Here is a 20709-nt window from a genome sequence, read left to right as displayed (position 1 = left end):
ATGAGAATCCAGAAAGTTGATTATCTGAAATTAAGTATAAGAAGCAGCAAGAACATAGTCTTAGAAGGAACAATATCTGTGAAATTGCTATCTTCTCTGAGATGAGAGGAGGAAAATGCCAAAATGTTTTCTCGCATTTCAGTGGGGCAGCATATTGTTGGTGTATGCCTCTTGATCGGGGGTGTGTCAGCGTTTGATGCTAAAAAAAGTAAACTTTTTTGCTAGGGAAGGTTTGGGTAAAGGCAGGAAATGATAGTGTGGCAAGCTTTCCGAAATATATATGAAGATTTCAAGGAGAAGACTTCTTGTAGTTTTGTGTCTTTACATCCCATGAGTAAGAGAATTTATACAAAACTCCTAATAATAATTAAGGCAAAAATGGCAGCCCGATGCACTAAGTTCCCGCTATGCACGCGGTCCGGGGAAGGGTCGGACCACAAGGGTCTATTGTACGCAGCCTTACTCTGCATTTCTGCAAGAGGCTATTTCCACGGCTCGAACCCATGACCTCCTGGTCACATGGAAGTAACTTTACCAGTTACGCCAAGGCTCCCCTTCCCTAATAATAATTAAGGAAATAGAATAAATCTATACAATCAGTCCAACTATCAAATCAAATAAAATTAGATCTCCTAAATATAATCAAATTTCCTAAATATAATCAAATCTCCTGAAATCATGCTAATCAAGTCTCCTTGAATCATGCTAATCAACACTCCCCTCAAGTTGGTGCAAAGATGTCGCACATGCCCAACTTGCAACTCAATGTATGAAAAGTCCGCTTGTTGAGATCTTTGGTAAACATATCAGCTAGCTGTTTTTTTGAGGGCCCCATTTGCCGGATTATTGCCGATGTAATCATAAAAAGCTAATTTTTAGGAATTTTAGACCAGACTTCTGATATACTTTGATTTTCTGCTAGCCCAACACTAACTCTTCGATATATTTCTTGCTGGAAGTACCCCCATTCCCATTGGTAACGAGTGGGCCCAAATAATTCAATCGGGGTAGTTGCCATGAAACAAACTCAAGACACCAGTTATAACTTTTTCTTTGGTGAAGTGTCAATTAATTTCCACTGCTTTATTCGCTCATGCTGGACGAGATTATGAGCTATATTGATGATAACCTTGTTTTCACAGTACAAGGAAAGTTTTCCTTTTCAGCCAGTCTCAATTCCTCTAGTAACTTTTATAGCCAGAAGTACTTTGCAAACACCATGGGCTATAGCTCTATATTCTACCTCCGTACTTGATCTAACAACTATACTTTGCTTCTCTAAGTAACCAAGTTTCCTCCTACGAGTGTACAACAACAAGAAGTAGATTTTCTATTATCTTGAGATCCAGCCCAATCCGCCTCTGTAAAGGCTTCAATTTGGAGGTGATCATGTTTGGAGAAAAGTAGACCTTTTCGTGGAGCAGACTTCAGATACCGCAAAGTGTGAAAGATAGCTTGCATATGAGGATCTTGGGATCATGCATGAACTGACTCACCAGGCAAACTGAGTAGGCTATGTCTGGTTTAGTGTGGGAGAGATAAATGAGTCTTCCAACCAATCTCTGATATCTCTCCTTATCAACCGACACTCTAACTCCACTTTGTAACTTGTGATTGCTTTGAATGGGCGATTCTGCCGGTTTGCAACCTGTCATACCAGTTTCTTTCAAGAGATCCAGAATATAGGTTCTTTGAAAAATAAAGATTCCTCTTTTTGATCTAGCAACCTCAATTCCCAAAAAGTACTGCAGTTTTCCTAAATCCTTGATCTCAAATTCATGTGCCAACTTGTTCAATCGGGTCATCTCCTCTTTGTCATCTCCTGTCATTACTATGTCATCAACATAAACTATGAGAAGAGTGAGTTTACCCATTTGATGTCTTACGAAGAGAGTGTGATCAACATTGCTTTGTTGGTATCAAAAGGAGATCATTGCTTTGCACAATCTATCAGACCAAGCTTTGGAGGATTGCTTTAGTCCGTACAAGGCTTTCTTCAATCTGCATACCTTTCCTTGACTTTGTGCAGTATCAAATCCAGAAGGAATCTCCATATACACCTCTTCTTCTAGGTCTCCATTAAAAATTCATTCTTTCATATCAAACTGTTGCAAGTCCCAATCAAGATTAGCTGTACAAGACAAAAGAATTCTAATGGTGTTCATCTTAGCAACAGGGGTAAATATCACTTGATAATCCACTCCATAAGTCTAAGTGAATCCTTTAGCCACCAAAAGAAATGGACAAGGCAAAGACTTTATATGAAGGAGACAATGAATTATAGGAGACAAAATTAGATAAAGAGTGTTTTGTGGTGTAAGATCTGCCTCCTTTTTTGTGAGCACCAGGCAAATTTAACTCATTAGGAAATGTAGATAACTCACCAGTAGAGGAAGATTCAGCTTCGGTAGATTGCATGATGACATCTTCTTCTTCTACTCTATTTCACTTTGAGTAAGTTTTCAAATTAGGCCTATCCAAACGCCCAATAGTCTCCCCCTGAGTTCTTTCTCCAATTTCACTTTCCCCAATGGTAATGGTAGTGATTTCAACCGTGGAACTTGGAAGAATCTTCTCTTCCTCCTTATATTTCTCCCCTTGAAGAGGTGATGGTGTAATGCTGAAATAAGGATGAGATTCTTGAAAAGTGACATCCATGTTGACAATGGATCTTCGGGAGGGAAATGATAGCATTTGTACCCTTTTTGTGTTGGAGAATACCCAATAAAGATAAATTTAAGAGCTCTAGGTTGAAGTTTCCCAGAGTTCCTATTGTGAACAAAGTAGACACACCCAAATACCCTTTATATTGTGAACAATATAATCATTCTTACCCTTTAAAGCTTCCATAGGATTCTGAAAATTGAGGATTTTAACTGGCATTTTGTTGATGAGATAATCATCTATTAGAACGGCATCCCCAGTAAGGTTTTGGTAGATTCATACTAATCATAAGAGATCTTGCCACTTCTAATATATGCCTATTTTTCCTTTCAGCAACCCCATTTTGTGCACTATTATAAGGACAACTTGTTTGGTGGATTGTCCATGTGTTCTTTACCATTGTCGGTTCGCAAGATTTTTATCTTAGTCTCAAATTGGGTACAAATCATCTTATGAAACTAAAAACAGGAGAAAATTCACTTTTGGCCTTTAACAAATACACCCAAGTCATCCTAGTGCAACAATCACTAAAAGTAACAAACCATCGATTACCAGACAAAGAAACTGTTTGAGTAGGACCCCTTACATCAAAATGAGTAGTTGAAAACGGAGTTGTACTTTTATGATCACTTAAAGGAGAAGAGTTTCTAGTATGCTTGGCAAATTCACAAGCATCACAAAACAAAGATCCAAACTTAGTTCTGGAAAGCAAACTAGGATATAGCTTCTTCAAAGAAAAAAAGATGATCTATGACATTGTATTATTTCTTGGTTAACATCCTTATTTTTTCCCAAAAGGCTTGACTAGAGTCTCGAATCCCATCAATCCAATATAAGTCGTCATGCAATCTACCACTGCCAATCCTCTTCGTTGTTTGAGAATCTTGAAAAACATAACGATCAGGAAAGAACTTGTCACTACAATTTAGTTCTTTGGTGATGGCACTAATAGATAACATATTAATAGGAAGCTCAAGTACATGGAGAACGGATGATAATATAATTTCAGATGTACAGACCTGTTCCAGAGACAGGAGTTAGGGAGCCATTGGCTATTTGACATAATCCCCTTTGGGACTAGGAGAGTAAGTTTGAAAGTGTTTAGAGGAGCGTGTCATGTGTCTATTCGCACTAGAATTAATAAATCAATAATTAAGGTGAGCATTAAAGGAAATACATGACTGTATATAGTTGGAAATGGCAACATTAGAATAATCAAATTTGTTTAAAAGACGGCGAAGATACTGAACTTCATCCGAAGACAAAACTTCTCCAAAAGCAATTTCCTTGGATGTCTCTATGTTTTTTGCAATATTAGCTTGAACCCTTAGTGGACCTACACGTTTTTCTCCACAATTTTTAGTTGGTCTACTATGTAGTTTCCAGCATGTCTCCTTTTTATGCCTTGGCTTTCCACATTAATCACAGTGCAGGTGATCTTTATAAGAAGTGAACACATTTGGTTGCTCATGAGACACAACTAACCCAGACTTTTCCGTTGGTGCTGAATAAAGTATGACCCTTCGTCGGCTCTCTTCCTGTTGAACATAAGAGTGTGCATCCTTAATAGAAGGAAAAGGAACTTTATCGATAGCTTGAAACCTGATTTGATCTTATATTTGGTTCAAATCAGCCAGAAAATCATCAATCCTTTCCTTTTCAATCAATTGTTGAAAGAGAACTGCATCATTAGTACACTTTGCTTGGAGGTCCTGATGGTAGTTAATCTCCTATCGTAACCCACTTAGCTCAGAGTAATAATCAGTAATAGTCAACTCACCTTGCCTAGTGGCATGAATTTTATTTCGAATTTCAAAGATCTCAGCATCATTTCCCTTGCGAGAGTAAGTGCACTTAGTCGAATTCTATATCTTCTATCAAACAATAAGTATTGTTTGGAAATGTGAGGGTGCATCGTATTTAAAAGCTATGTCATAACTAGAGAATTATCAGAATCCCATTGACTATGAGCCCATTTGGATTGACTTTAAAAAAGTGGATTTTCAGCAGAAATAACTTTTAAGCCAAAAAACAATAAGTTTGAATTGCCCAGCATATTGCTTTTGGCTTGTTTTAAGTAGTTTTAAACTTATTTTAAACACTTTTTAACTTTACCAAAGATTGAAAAAACCTAAAAAGAGCTTAAAAGCTGATTTGACCAGCTTAAAAGCCAATCCAAACACCCTCTACAACTAACATCAGTCACAGTAGGTGCTTTCTTTTCTCCTTAACCAAGCAACTTTCTAGGCTTAATAAAACGCAAACAAGATCTTGACCAAGCAAGATAAGTACCAGCCCCATCTAATTTTACAACACTTATTTGTGAAAGAGAAGTGTTATCCCTCGGGTAAGTGTTATCAACTGCCTTAGTGTCCCCATAGTTCAAATAGCACTCCAAATCAGAAAATAAATTTTCTAAAAATCGGAAAGAAACTACCTCAAACTTGTCTCATAGAAGAAGGAAAAAAACTGAAGCAAATCACTATCTTGCCGTAAAGAATAGGTTTGCCTCACCTTAACCCTAGCTTTGGTGATTCGAGAAAGTATGAACTTGACTGGGGTAGGGTCAGAACATGCATGCGAACCACAGGGAAAATTAATTTTCCAAAACTGCCATGAAAAGATTTTCATGGGACAACTTCTTAAAGTCACCGGAAAAAACTATTTTGAGGGAGGAAACTCGACCTATTGCTACAAATATGAAACCCCACTGCTGCGAAGGAGAAAAACTCACCTCTAAGGGTAGCAATGACTATGATACCATGAAGATTTCAAGAAGAAGAAAAAGACTTCTTGTATTTTTGTGTGTCTTTACATCCCATGAGAAAGAGAATTTATACAAAGCTCCTAATGCTAATTAAGAAAATAGAATAAATCTATACAATCAGTCCGACTATCAAATAAAATCAAATCTCCAAGTAACATAGTTTTAAAATGTAAGTGCACAATGCGCGATGTGTAGGTTAGGCGCATCTCATGGATAGAATAAGAGATATAAACAATAAATATGATTGGCAAAAAGATATATTAATTGTTGAGGAAATCATTATGAATGAAGTTACTTTTTTCTTGCATTACATATATATTTTTTTACTTTTTTCTTTGTTGCGCCTTTGTTGCACCTTTTTTTAACTAAATCTCACACTTTAATTGTGCTTTGCGCGTAAAGCCTCGATAAACCTGAGCACTAGTTAATGCTTTTCTCCTTTAACAACACTGACGGGTAGCAGATTGATGGTTGTATGCTACCAAAAGTCAATAATTTCTGGTTTGTTTTGGTATTCTCGCGTAGTGCCTTTCATGAAGGCATGCATTCTTATTGTTTAGGTTGTTTGGCATTTTCTAATGTGCATATTCACGCAAGTTGGAGTGGAGTTAGAATAATATACAGTGAAACCTCTCTATAACAATCTTATTTGTTCCGGATTTTTATGGTTTTTATAGCGAAATGCTATTATAGAGAACATATATTATAGCATAGCATGAAAATTGGTTCCATGAAAAACTTGGCTTTTAGTGAATGGTTGTTATATGACGATGTTGTTATAGAGAGGTCTGTCGGTACATTCTTTTGTTTTGACATCTTTTCCAGTTATTACCTGATCAATACTCCGACCAGTAGTTATACCTACAATACTCTCTGATTATTGCAAATGATATTATTACAGATGATCCTCTTTGATTTCCTGTTATGCATGTTTTATATCTTGACTTTTAAGAATTTCGGTAGTAGTTTTTTATTGCATCAAGCCACCTTAGATAATCTGTATACTATAATAATCCTTGGTTTGTTCATGCCCAGTGGGGAAAGCGGAGCTGGCAAAACTGAAACAGCAAAGATAGCCATGCAATACTTGGCTGCCCTTGGAGGTGGTAGTGGAATAGAGGATGAGATTCTGAAAACGAATCCGATTTTAGAAGCCTTTGGTAATGCTAAAACTTTAAGAAATGACAACTCAAGTCGATTTGTAAGTGATTTTCTTGTAACTGACCTGGATTTGACTTAGTAATTATTTTTCAAGATTTCTTTTCCTAGCATTTAAGAAATTGTTATATTTTTGACAGGGGAAACTTATTGAGATTCACTTTAGTGAGACTGGAAAAATATCAGGGGCTAATATTCAAACATGTAAGAACAACATCCTGTATGAGTTCATTAAAATGAAATTTTGACATGTAAGTAAAATCTAGTGGCTGACATATATTTGTACTTTTCCTTTGACTGCTGATGTGGTTTCTTGATCTTCACAGTTTTACTTGAAAAGGTACTTTTCCTTCCAATTGCCTTGATCGTCAGCAAAATTTATTTTATTTTTCTGTAGTGCAAACTTAATTATAAGTTTTATGGAACAGTCCAGAGTGGTTCAATGCAGTGAGGGAGAAAGGTCATATCATATATTTTATCAGCTCTGCGCAGGAGCTCCAGGGGCTCTCAAAGGTATGAATGATAAATCTGTAGGAGGGTGAGAATTTCATTGTTTGATCTGTCAATGCACCTGCTCTAGATGTTTTGCCTATAAGATGCGCTGTTCTCTGTTTGATCCCTAGTTTTTGTTGGCACTTCATGTTCTACAGTAACTGTCATAGAAACCGTTAACTGCGTATGGATTATCTCTAAATATCTCAAGGGAAGATAGTTCACCTTAGCGGAATGCACCATACTATAGCTGGTATGTTGTATCTTGGTGGTGGTGGAGGTTGTAGGCATTATGGCGGGTTTGGTGGCTGATTTGGAATCAGCAAACTTTCGACCAATTCAGTCAAAGTCTGCATTGATTTCTTCGTTGTTTCGTTCAAGGGCTGTAGTTCTTAATCTTTCAATCTGAAGTTGTTCATCAATGAAGAGGATCCCGAGCTTGTTGTTTTGTTGTCTGCTGACATGATGAACAAGATAACAATTCAAGAATTCAGACCTGGACCGGTGCTCTGATACCAAATTGATGGACTTTCAAGGTTTTGCACCTCTCAAGCACAAAGAAGAGAGAAAATCAAAATCACCCTGCTAAAGTTTTTCACAAAATTAGCGAAAGCATTCTTCAAACTCACATTAGAAGAATATAAGATGAAAAGAAACCCTACCCATACGTTCCTCAATCCCACAAGATTGCAAGAAGTGTTGAAGAAGCGAAGAAGAGGAAACAAAAGAGTCAATCACGTTTTTGAAGCTAATGCTCAAAGAAACTAATCACCAATCTCTATTTTCAGTATATTGAGTCCTTTAAAATTTTTTACTTTCTACTGATGATGTCAGATTGATACTCTGCATTTCGGTTTCCCCGTCCTCCTTTCGGTCTTTTCCTGCAAAATCTGTATGTGCTTGAATGAGGATCGAAGTTTAGCGCATGCTAATGCTAATGCAGCTTCATATCAATATATGAGAGGTTTTGGACGAGAATTGCATGTAGCAAAGCAACTATAATACAATAAAAATGGAAGTTGGACTGAATGATAGTATGTGTTTGATTTATAGTTTTTGCTGATCGTTGCTATGCTTAATATAACTTAAATATGAGTACTTTGATTTGGTATTACAAGTTATTACTATATTTGTCGGACACTTAGGTCTTTTTCCTTTTCTCTTTGTACCTCATCTGCAGAGAAATTAAATTTGAAGGATGTAAGTGAGTATAACTACCTGAGACAAAGCAATTGCTACTCAATTTCTGGGGTTGATGATGCTGAACAATTTCGTATTGTAACGGTAATATTCTTCTCGTCTTGCTGTCAAGTTTGATCCTTATTCCACGAAAAAATAATTTCACCTTTTATCTTTAGTCTATAACAGGCTATTTGACTTTCGATCTTGTTTGTTTCTTAAAACTTGTGAAGCTAAATATGGTGTATTGTTTTAGGAAGCACTCGATGTTGTTCATATCAGCAAGGAGGATCAAGAGAGTGTTTTTTCGATGCTAGCTGCAGTGCTATGGCTTGGAAATATCTCTTTTACATCTGTGGACAATGAAAACCATGCTGAACCAGTTGTTGATGAAGGTAATATTGAAAGTGAAAAGATAATCACTTCAGCTATTTGTGGCCCTTCCAACTCCTAGTAGGCAGTAGTTTATTTCTCCTTTTTTTTTTTTTGATGATTTCTGTTAGGACTAGGTTGCAACCGATTTCCTTCTGTTGCTCTTTCTTACTCTCAGTTGGACACCTTCCTTTCCTCTCTTTGATATATAAAACTTTGGTTGACTCAATTCAATTTTATAGTTAACTATGGGACGCATAGGAAAAGTTCAATAATTTGATAAAGTGATGTCACATAACATGCTCTTTTGATGTAATGTAGCCATGTGATATTATACCAAATTTTAGACTTTACTTAACCACTTCAGAGTCCTAAAGAAAAGGCATTATTTACTACTGCCTTCCTCAACTTACATCAAACACTAGTTTTCAAATTCTATCTGGACACTGGACAGCCAATGCAGAGAATATCCAGTTCCACGTTAGTAAAAAGAGGAGGGTTGCAGTAGGTTGAAAACTAGCTTAAAGAATATCAAATTATGATGAATTGATAATTCACCATAATAAATGGATATGGAGTATAGAGGAGAGCTCAATGATCTACAATCTGGCGGGATCAATCTAGCTAGTTAAGAACATAGCACAATGAAAGAAAAATAAAGAATCTGTACATTTGACCCAAAACCTTAAGCCTTTTCGTGGAATGGTCCATTACCTTTACAAACCTCATTGGGTGCCTTTTTGCACCCGGCGTTGAACACTATATAACTCAACCTTCTACTTGTGGAATCGGTTCATGGGTTGGCACATGGATTTGAATGCTGACTCATGTGTATGAGAATGGCTTACCAAATAGTTGGTTCTGATATCATGTGAAAGAAACTAAGTGTCTCTCCAAGAACACAATAAGTGGATTTGCACATTACCCGATTTTTGATGTGTTCTTTTATACCTATGTGGGACCTGTAACTTGACCAAAGGATTTGTACGAGCAATGTCAATCAGTGACTTATTTAGTTGTTGTTACACTTACATTAGGTCCGACATTTAGGAGTCTTTCTAGACTAATTAAAAGCTTTGTATGTAGGGTAGGCCTAACAGCTAGTGGCATAATTAGAGTAGAATGGCTAAAGAAGTTTCATGTAGCTCCAACTAATTTGAGATTAAGACGTTGATTTATATTGTATATCAAACTAAAGTATGTTAGGAGAATCTTCTTATTTTCTACAGTTAAAACTGACTAGTTTCCCAAGAAACTACATTGTTTTCATGCTTTGTTGTTGGCTCTTTGATGTTATTATTTGATGTCTAATTCTGTAGGCCTAACAACCGTTTCAACTTTAATCGGGTGTGGTGTGGAAGAGCTAAAGCTAGCTTTATCAAGTCGAAAAATGAGAGTAAGAAATGATGATATTGTCCAAAAGCTAACACTTTCTCAGGTAATGATTCAGTATATGGCAATACCGAAAGCTTGTTAGTTACGTTTGATCAATGGACCATTTAAGAAGTCCTTGAAGAATAACTGATCGTTCTCTCTATTTGTTAGGCTACTGACACAAGAGATGCATTGGCAAAATCAATCTATTCTTGTCTATTTGACTGGCTCGTTGAACAAATAAATAAGTCACTTGCAGTCGGCAAACGTCGAACTGGAAGATCTATCAGCATTCTTGATATCTATGGTTTTGAATCATTCGAGGTATTGTGGTTTATAATGCTTTATTCATTCATGTTACTTTTATTTTCTAATTATGTTGACCTTGATTTCCTTCCCAGAGGAATAGCTTTGAGCAGTTCTGCATTAATTATGCCAATGAGAGGTTGCAACAACACTTTAACCGTCACTTGTTCAAGTTGGAACAAGAGGTGATGATCCCTTTGCTTAATCCTATTAGAAACTGATGCATTGGTTGAATATATTTGCATCTGACTTTCAGGCTTTCTAGATCTTGATACCTGTTAAATATAGTATCTTCACTTAGGTCATGTCTTTGTTTGTTTTCTTCCTTCTGCTCAATGATACTGATTGAATATGTGCAACCATGGATAGAATACAAAGGCTTTTGCTTCAGGGTAAAAGATGTGTAAGAACAACGGAGAACATGTAGCATCCCCGAACTCTCGGCCTAATTAGTGGGAAAAAGAGAAGGTTCCGCTGTAGCTATATCTTTGACTTAATGTCAAAATTACTAGAGATTGCAGATTTCTTGAATTCTTTGTTGTTGTTAGGTTTGTACCTAAGACTTATAACTATGGATGCCATTTAAGGTTGTTGTTGGGAGAAAGGCGGGGAAAGTGGAGTAGGGATGGGGTTCTGTTAGCTTTGGTTGGATAAGGTGGATTTCCTAATGTTTGCCATTATCATATGCTAGAGATATTTCCATTGCTCTGAACATAGTGTATTAGTAAATTTCTGTTCCTAATATATGCCTATTTTGACATGTGAGACTTCATATGGTGAGTTATTACATAAAATAGTTTCATAAACTATACTTATTTTTATAGCCTGAGACCATGTAGTACCAATTTAGAATCCAGTGCCATGTATGGTAAGCATTTTTAACTATTTATCAAACATCTAAATACTTTAGAATAAACATACTGCTTTCTAGTTCCACTTTCTAAGCAGGTGGTGACAACAGATTTCTTTTTTAATTAAAATGATGCACATTTTCAACATCTTTTTTAATAAATGTCCCAAGAGGAATTACGTCAGCAACGTGACAGATTGAATAGAAGTTAAGGTACGAATATAAGCCTGACTGAGCACCAATCAGCCTCTCAGAAGTCATACCAAGAAATCCTTTTTCTCTTCCACAATGGTGCTGCTCCTAATTATTAAAATATCTGTCTGCTATTCCGTCCATTAAGAGGCGTTTCAGTAGCAGCTTTCTGTTAGTGGACATAAAGAAAGATGGTAATTCACTTGGGCAAAGTTAATCTAATTGAGTTTTACAAAATGACGGGAAAGAAGTTTATTTTCAATTTTAAATAGCACAATCTTTATTGATATTGGCTATGGAGTTGGAATCTTTTCCTTCATGTTTTCTTTTTTTGATTTTGAATACAAGTATAGTAGACTTTACTCGCCTAGGTATCTTGAGTAGGTGAACAGTGTGAAGGTGCTTTTGATTTCTTCCGTCTTCCATCTTTTATCTTTGTATCACTTTGCAGGAGGAAGCTTTAGTTCTACCGTTATTTTGCATAATTAGAGATTGTGAATCTTAATTATCTGAAGAAGGGTGTGAGAAAATAAGATTAGGGAAGAAATATATCAAACACTTTATGAGTTGATGAATACAAGTCTCACCTATTATAGGTGTTAGATACAAGACATGATATTTGTCTAATGTTGGATGATATCTTACACAAGAACTTATTTCATCCTTTTTACTTACACTTAGTATTCAGACCTTTGTAATAAATAAATTTTTTAACACACCTCTTTAAAATAAGAGTAGGTAAAACAAATTCATTTTGTTTATTTTGAAAACATTCCGTAGACAAGGAGGAGAAGAGGACGAGTAGGGGGTGGTATAAGAAGGTTAAGAAGGAGGCGAAGTTAGCGGTTATAGTGGCTAAGACTGCAGCATTTGATAGTTCGTACGAAGAACTTGGGGGCAAAGGCGGAGGACAAGAAGTTGTACATGCTAGCCAAGGTGAGAGAAAAAGAAGGCCCATGAACTGGACCAAGTGAAATGCATCAAAGACAATGAAGACAGAATTTAATGGAAGAGGACAGAGTTTTGATGGAAGAGGTACATATTCGACGAAGATGGCATACTTCCATAACTCTTGAACGAAGAGGGGACAAGAACAATGTGCTGGGTGATTTAGAATGATGCGAGAGTCGTCAAGACTTTGGGTATTGTAGGCGTATACAAATTAAGAAGATCAAGGGGGTTTATGCGTAAGTTGAGCAGGGGAAGAGCGATTAGGCCAGATGATTGGAAGAACGCGGGCAGGGCAGGCTTGGAGTGGCTCACTGGGCTGTTTAATGTCATTTTTAGGAAGAAGAAGATGCCCGAAGAATGGAGGTGGAGTACGATAATCCCTTTGTACAAGAACAAGGGTGATATAAAAAATTACAACAACTATAGAGGTATCAAGTTGCTAAGTCATACTATTCCTTCCGTTTCAATTTATGTGAACCTGTTTGACTGGGCACGAAGTTTAAGAAAAAATAAAGACTTTTGGAAATTGTGGTTCTAAACAAGTCAAAAAGGGGCCCAGAGTATTTGTGTGGTTATAAAAGCTTCTCATTAAGGGTAGAATTGTAAGTTTAAGCTAAATTGTTATCAAATTTAGAAAGAGTTCATTCTTTTTGGAACGGACCAAAGAGGAAATAGGTTCACATAAACTGGAACAGAGGGAGTATAAAAGTCTGGGAGAGGGTGGTGGAGTTGAGGGTTAAGAGGAGTGCCTATTTCTGAGAACCAGTTCGGAATTCATGCCAGGGCGTTCGTCTACTAAAGCCATTCACCTTGTTAGGAGATCGGTGGAGCAGTACAGGGAGAGGAAGAGGGACTTACATATGGTGTTCATTGACTTGAAAAAGACTTACGGTAAAGTCCCGAGGGAGGTCCTGTGGAGATGTTTGGAGGCTAGAGGAGTATCTGTTACATATATTAGGGCGATTAAGGGCTTTGTATAATGGAGCTAAGACCCATGTGATAACAGTGGTAGGAGACTCAGAACACTTTCTAGTTGCGATGGACTTGCATGCGGGATTAGCTCTCAGCCCTTTTTTTTTTTTTGCCTTGGCAATAGTTGCAGTGACGTGTCACATTCAAGGGGAGGTGCCATGGTGCATGTTATTTGCAGATGACATTGTAATGATTGACGAGACGTAAGGCGGTGTTAACACGAGGTTAGAGGTTTAGAGGCAGACCCTGGAGTCTAAAGGTTTCAGTACACATTACCTTCCCCAGACTCCACTTGTGAGATTACACTGGGTTTGTTGTTAGTTTGAAAATATTGAAAGTATAATGCAAAGAAGCATGTTTAAGTTGGCGAGAATTCTTTGGTCCCTCGAATCTCAATGTTTTCTGGGTCTTAGAAGTTGCTATCTTGATATCAGTCTCATGTTGCTCTTCTTTGTTTTGGCTATTATATTATTCCATTTCTAAACTTGATTTCTCTTCCTGAGGTGAGCAATCTCCTATCTTCCTGATCACCCTTTATCCGAATTCACTTTCTCTTTTGCATCATATGATATCCACCTTTGTTTTTGTACAGATACAAAAATGTTTTCTTCTCTCGTTTTCTACATTATATTTATCCCACAAGAAGTTCTTACACAGAATAATTAAAGCTGTTCACCAGTTACTAGTGAGAACAGTGATGCTGTTATGAATGAGAGAATTGATCTCAACCTCCCTTTTGAATCTCAGCATGACCCTTCAACTTCAATTATTAATTTGGTGGATATTTTCTTGTGAGTCTTCTCTTGGTATAATCACAATTGACTAGGTTAGCAGAAGCAGGCCCTTTTAATGGTTTACAGAAAGTTTGTAGGGAGAATGGCTGTGTGACTTATACTTTCTCCTGTTTGGTTTGGAATGTAATTTTGTGACAGAAAAATGTCATTATTGCTTGAAAAAGGGTACGGTCAATTTTATTATCGTTGTTGGTTACATTTATTTGTCTTAGTACTATTTTAATGTACTAAACGATTATACAGTAAGTTTGCTCCAAACATTTTAATTTCACAGCATTTCTCAAATAGTAGTTATAATTATTGTAATTGTAATTGTCACACCAACATGCTGACTTCAAGGGGGTTGGTTTTGATTTGATTCTGGCTGTCTGGGGTTGATTTTGTACATTTGCCTCTACGTACTAAAGGCTTATTTAGCATGTTGCTTAAACATTTATAACAAAATACTGTTTTGCCGATCCATTAGCTGCTTAAGAAGTCTCAAAGCTTATGGTGTTAAACTAGTAGCCTGTTGGCCAAGTTTTTTTTTTTTGGGCCAAAAGTGCTTTTTTGGTGCTTTTTTCCAAAAATTGAGGTGTTTGGCCAAGCTTTTATAAGGAAAAAAAGTGCTTTTAAGGAGAAGTAGCAGCAGTTTTTGAGAAGCAGAAAAAAGTAGCTTCTCTCCAAAAGCACTTTTCTGAGAAGCACTTTTGAGAAAAATACCGAAGCAGTTTTTAAAAGCTTGGCCAAACATTAATTACTGCTCAAAAGTGCTTTTCAAATTAATTAGCCAAACAAAAATTGCTTATCACCAAAAAAGTACTTTTGAGAAAAATACTTTTCAAAATAAGCTGATTTTAGAAGCTTGGCCAAACACGCTATAAATACTGTTTGATAATCTACCACAGAATTAGGTGGCAGCAGTTTTTACTCTTAACATGCATGACCACTGCATTTGCCAATTAGGCAACTTAAAGGATACTTTCTGGAGCTTTAGTTTGTTTTATTTATATATTACCGTATTTAACTCTTCATTAACAGCTAACTGTCTTTCCAGGAGTATATTCAAGATGGCATTGATTGGACAAAAGTTGATTTTGACGACAACCAAGATTGTCTAAATCTGTTTGAGAAGGTTTGTATGTTTAGTCTCTTAAATAAATCTAACTCAGTCCTAGCCATATATATTGTTTTCTTTCACTTTTTCTTTAGTTAATTTTAGGAGTTTATGTATTCATGGCTCTCATAAACCAGATGTGGTCATATTCGTTAAAAGCATGTTTTTCCCTAAGTCTTGTTCTGGTATTACGTTAGCCTGAAATATGTAGTAAGTGAATTATGCTGATAGAGGAACCAAATCGCCACAATGGAGGTCTTCCATGTCTGGTGTTTCTTGAAGTATATATCTGGTTTAGCATACTGAAACTTCTCTTTTCTCTTTTATGCAGAAACCACTGGGTTTGTTATCTCTGTTAGACGAGGAGTCGACCTTTCCTAATGGCACAGACATGTCATTTGCCAACAAACTCAAGCAGCATCTAAATTCTAATCTTTGTTTCAGAGGTGAACGAGGGAAGGCTTTTACAGTATGCCATTATGCAGGGGAGGTATGCTTGTTTATGACCTACTTGTTTTGTCCCATTTCACCCGCTATCTAATGTAGTGATGTGAATGGCTTGTTTATGCTGTTTCCGTATTTTCTATCAGGGAAATGTAATAATTCCTTTGTTACCAGGTTACTTACGATACAACTGGATTTCTTGAGAAGAATCGTGATTTACTGCACTCCAATTCAATTCAGCTTCTATCTTCTTGCAAGTACCACCTTCCTCAAACGTTTGCATCATATATGCTTGCTCAATCTGAAAAGCCTGTTGTTGGCCCATTGTACAAATCTGGTGGAGCAGACTCCCAAAAATTAAGCGTTTCCACCAAATTCAAGGTATTTTTACATATAGAAACTTCTTTTTTCTATCTAAAAGAAAAGATAAAACTTCCGTTTCCATTTCTTCTGAAAGTCAGGTTATTTTTAATCCAATAACATGCTGATATGGTCCAAATGCTACTGTCAAAACAAAAAGAAAGGGGGATATGGAGAAATTGGTAGATGCTACAGACTTAATTGGATTAAGCTTTGGTATGGAAATGTACTAAGTGATCACTTTCAAATTCAGAGAAACCCTGGAATTAACAAAAATAGGCAATCCTGAGCCAAATCCTGTTTCTGAAAACTAATAAAGGTTCAAACAAAAGAAAAGGATAGATGCAGACTCAATGGATTTTTCTAAAATGGAGTTAAATGTGTTGGTAGAGGAATCTTATACATCGATCTTCAGAAAGAAAAAGAACCCTTTCTTTAAGTTTTCAAATGCAGCTTTTCCTGCTTATGACTCTGCATAGACTTTTGCTTTTAGGCCATATATGATTAGCTAAGAAGCAGAAAGTGGAAGAAGAAACAAAGAAAAAAGCGAGTGTACAAGAATCATAAACGCAGTGTATTGTTGCTGTATAACCCTCTAGATTCCTTCCTATATATGGTCTACAAGTAAAATCACAGTCAAAATATAGTTAAGGCTTTTCTAAGCATGCTTTATACATTACGGTTAGTATTTAGATTAACAAAATTTTTTTGGTTGATTTATTGACACTTAAAGAGTAATATTCAGCATCATATAATCTGGATAAACTTATTGGAGGACTGGTGGTTTAAATTTTTAATATCACAAAATTATTCCTCGTTATAAAAAAAATCACAAAAAATAATTATTGTTTGACTGTAGCAATTGACTTAGAATTTGGGGGGGGGGGGGGGTTCATGGAGGAGTTTATTCATTCTTTCTCTGTCTTTGCTCCCTTGCGTAAGGGTGTTCATGATGTAGCGGGATTCAGTTTATGTGTGTGATACTTGATTCTCCTTTTGCTATCAGGGACAATTATTCCAACTAATGCAACGATTAGAGACCACAACTCCACATTTCGTACGTTGTATCAAGCCCAACAATTTTCAGTCTCCTGGAAAGTATGAGCAAGGACTTGTATTGCAGCAGTTACGATGTTGTGGTGTCTTAGAAGTAGTTCGAATATCAAGATCTGGGTTTCCTACCAGAATGTCCCATCAGAAGTTTGCTAGAAGGTAAGATGGAGTATTATCACTAATGCTTTTTTTTTTAATGTTCATTTGTCAGTATGCTCGAGTTCTTACTTCAATGGAATTCTGCATCAGATATGGATTCCTTTTATTCGACCATGTTGCATCGCAAGATCCACTCAGTGTCTCAGTTGCAATATTACATCAGTTCAATATTCTGCCTGATTTGTACCAAGTTGGCTTCACAAAGTTGTTCTTCCGAACTGGGCAGGTGAGAAAGACTATTATGACCACCAAATTTGTCCTTCTGCTCCCATTTTTTCTTCCCTCTTTTTCCTCCTGCGTGTGCACTTCTGCTGGGCTTTTATTTGTCAATACAGTCAAATTTTATGTTGATCTATGAGCTGTGAATCTAGATTTAACGCTACTGCCAGCACGTATCATTACCTCTGAGTATAATTATTGTACAATTAAGCCTCGTATACCCTGTTGAACTACCTTCCTCTCTCTTCTAGATTCCCCCAAATTTCAAAGTCCATTACCTCATTTCTTTTTCGTTCAATTTTTATTTTGCATGGAGTTGTAGGAATTCTTCACTTGTGAGTTGTACAATCCCTAATTAAAGCTGTAGGGAAAGAAGAGAAGATAAATATTTAGAACGATTAACGAATTATATGTAGATAGTGCATTGTAGATCACTGGAATCCATTGCCTGTTCTTTCTTTCTTCCAAAGGTAACTAAAGCATGGAATAGAACTAGCTTAAGGCCGAATGCATCTAGTGTTCTAATCATCCTCAACTTACACACCTACCCATGTGCTGCTTCTTTTGTTACAGCATTTGCTAGATCTTTATGAATGTAAATATAAATTTAAAATATGCAAACTTGTGCTAACTTCCATTGGCGTTTCTGTTAAGTACTTGAGTTATCATGCTAGTAATTGAGTACTGGCGTTTCTGTCAAGTTTCTGACTTTACTTTCTAAATTAGATTCCCGAGAAAGATGACTGAAACGAATCATCTAAACTATGTAACTTTGATAATTGGATTACTATTAAATATCTTAGCAACTGCACAATTGCGTAAAGCAAGCTTTTGGAATTTTGTTCCTTTGCTCCCCCTTCCACTATAAACTTTTGCAATGCTAAAATTTGCTTTCCAATCATCCACATCTTCTATTGAGATGTCCACTATAGACCATGCCAACAGAAATGGGTTGAGATAATGTTAAGATAATTATTTCCCCAAACTAAAGAGCATACTTTCATTTGTTCCATATATTAACTCCAAATGCATTGTTCTCTTATTACCTCTTTTCAGGTTGGGGTTCTTGAAGATACCAGAAATCGCACTCTCCATGGCATTTTACGTGTTCAAAGTTGTTTTAGAGGTCACCAAGCTCGCCGACATCTCAAACAATTGGGCAGAGGAATTGCTACACTTCAGTCATGTGGGTTTTCATTGAACTTTGAACTTTTCCTTCTCTGTTTTATCTGGTTTCACAGGGTTTATGACTCAACTCAATTCCTGCATGCTTTCTCTGTTCAGTTGTACGTGGTGAGAAAGCTAGAAAAGAATATGCAATCTTGCTACAGAGACACAGAGCAGCTGTGTGTATACAAACGCAGATAAAATGCAGGACCAAGAGGAAAACTTACAGAAATATTCATGATGCATCAATTGTGATACAATCTGGTAATTGCTAAAGCTCCAGTTCAATATTTTAGACATGATTGTATTTTGCATGATTGGATAAACGCGGAGGCGGACCTACAGTGGAGTGTGTGGGGGCACCGGAATCCGTTAGGTTCGGCAAAAACCATGTATATATAGATCTTTTGTGTACTGTATATCCAGATAGGACCCCTTAAATAATTTACTTGGCCCCCCTGGAAAACAAAAGCTGGACGACAGGAGTGGTTGAGCTGCTAGTTTCAGCACCTTCCCAGCTTTCCTCACCATTCGGTCTTATGTTCGAGACCTAGTTCCAGCAAAATTAGCATTTTTTTCTTCTTTCGTTTTCTTTTACATTTTGAAAACCAGTTTTGTCAAAACGTTTTATATCAAAGCACTGACAACAATGTTTATATTTGCATATTACTTATATATATATATAAAAGTGTTGTGAAGAGCGTGAAGCGAGAAAAAGCGACAACCCCTATTTCGCTTAAAGCGAGAAGCGAAACGCTCGCTTTTTTGAAGTGAAGCGGAATTTAAAAAAAAAAATTTAAAATAAATAGACAACACATGTAATTGTAAGCAAATGTTCAATAATTCAATGTAAAAACTAAATAGCAGCATCAATTAAAGCGCAGAATGAGCATCCTATTCTTCCACAAGATTGTCAAATTCTTGTATTCCACTATCATTATATTGCTCGTCATCTTCTTCAACTTGTTCGTCTTCATCAACTAGGGACTAAGAAAGGCAATAAGAACTAAGAATAAAGTATATAAAAATTAAAGGAAGGGCAATAATTCTCTGTTAAAAACTGGGCAGAAGAACCCAAGGATTGGCATCAATTCTGAGAAAGAACCGAAGGCTAAAAAAAAAATTCGTCAGCATTTCACTGCTATTTGGACGTTGAAACAGTGAAAGAAGAACCCTACTCGCCTCTAGTCGCTGTTGAAAATGCTCTGCTGAAAACCCTAAATGCACTGAAACTCGTTTTTAATAAAATAGGACCTGGCTTTTGTTTAAAATAAAGAAGTGGTCGCTTTCTTTGCATCGCTACGGTTGGTCGCTTCTCGCATTTTAGTGGGAAGCGGTCGCTTTGTTATACCTGAGTCGCTTCACATGGGGGTGGCGGGTCGCATCGCTTCCCGCTTAAAGCGAGGAAGTGAGCGCTTTCGCTAACACTGATATAAAATAAGAAAAATTAACGAAGTAGTGTTGGGTGACACCGCTTCTATCAACATTGCTTCCTGTAGCACCTATTTTGCAAAGTAATCTTTCACTCTTTGCTTAGTGCTTTTTCTTTCTTTAAAAATTTCTGGTTGTTTATATATTGCGGATAAGTTGTCATACTTATTAATTTCTTAAAGAACTGCACACAAAATTTTATTGTTAATTATTTGCATAATTAAGGTTAGTGGTGCCCCCGTCGCGCTCAAATCCTCGACAGATATTGGCTGTAAGATAGATTTGCACAAATAGCTGTAGTTTCAGGGCTTTGTAGTGTTTGACTCCTTTCTCTTATTTGTCAATGAGATAAATTTACTAGATGGTTTTAACAATATTTTCACTTGCTCATCCAATAGATTTGACATGGTTTTATCTAGGTTTTTAAACTTAATATTGTAGTTTTCTTTCACCTCATTGAGTTTCTTCTCCAGTGATTCGTGGCTGGTTAGTTAGAAGATGCTCAGGAGACATTGGACTCTTACAATTTGGAGGCAGAAAGGTAATCATGGGTGGCTATAAATTTGGGATGACAACGTTTTGTGACATCTCTTTGTTTTGCACTATATTTCACTCACTGCTTATTCAAGTTCGTTAGTTAACTTTGGATTCGTTGACAAAAGCGTATCATTCATCTTAGTCAGCAATCGGTTCTCGTGCTGCCCGTTTT

The 20709-nt window shown here is 36.6% G+C and overlaps 1 protein-coding gene across 1 annotated transcript in view; it reads left to right on the top strand.

Annotated features, from left to right (window-relative positions):
* The window catches only part of LOC107806983 (myosin-1-like), a 31465-nt gene that overhangs the window by 9803 nt on the left and 953 nt on the right, over nucleotides 1-20709 (top strand). Inside the window, exons 6-22 of the mRNA XM_016631257.2 lie at nucleotides 6467-6632; nucleotides 6730-6793; nucleotides 6916-6929; nucleotides 7018-7102; nucleotides 8262-8365; nucleotides 8517-8655; nucleotides 9952-10070; nucleotides 10178-10330; nucleotides 10408-10497; nucleotides 15108-15185; nucleotides 15499-15657; nucleotides 15786-15992; nucleotides 16978-17183; nucleotides 17274-17409; nucleotides 18459-18588; nucleotides 18687-18833; nucleotides 20474-20541. Coding sequence (XP_016486743.2) covers nucleotides 6467-6632; nucleotides 6730-6793; nucleotides 6916-6929; nucleotides 7018-7102; nucleotides 8262-8365; nucleotides 8517-8655; nucleotides 9952-10070; nucleotides 10178-10330; nucleotides 10408-10497; nucleotides 15108-15185; nucleotides 15499-15657; nucleotides 15786-15992; nucleotides 16978-17183; nucleotides 17274-17409; nucleotides 18459-18588; nucleotides 18687-18833; nucleotides 20474-20541 — 2065 coding nt within the window. The remainder of the gene's footprint in view (nucleotides 1-6466; nucleotides 6633-6729; nucleotides 6794-6915; nucleotides 6930-7017; nucleotides 7103-8261; nucleotides 8366-8516; nucleotides 8656-9951; nucleotides 10071-10177; nucleotides 10331-10407; nucleotides 10498-15107; nucleotides 15186-15498; nucleotides 15658-15785; nucleotides 15993-16977; nucleotides 17184-17273; nucleotides 17410-18458; nucleotides 18589-18686; nucleotides 18834-20473; nucleotides 20542-20709) is intronic.

The sequence above is a fragment of the Nicotiana tabacum genome, chromosome 16, assembly GCF_000715075.1.
Source record: "Nicotiana tabacum cultivar K326 chromosome 16, ASM71507v2, whole genome shotgun sequence".
Taxonomy (NCBI): domain Eukaryota; kingdom Viridiplantae; phylum Streptophyta; class Magnoliopsida; order Solanales; family Solanaceae; genus Nicotiana; species Nicotiana tabacum.
The sequence above is the reverse complement of the archived record's forward strand: the minus strand, read 5'-3'. Positions and strand labels throughout refer to the sequence as shown.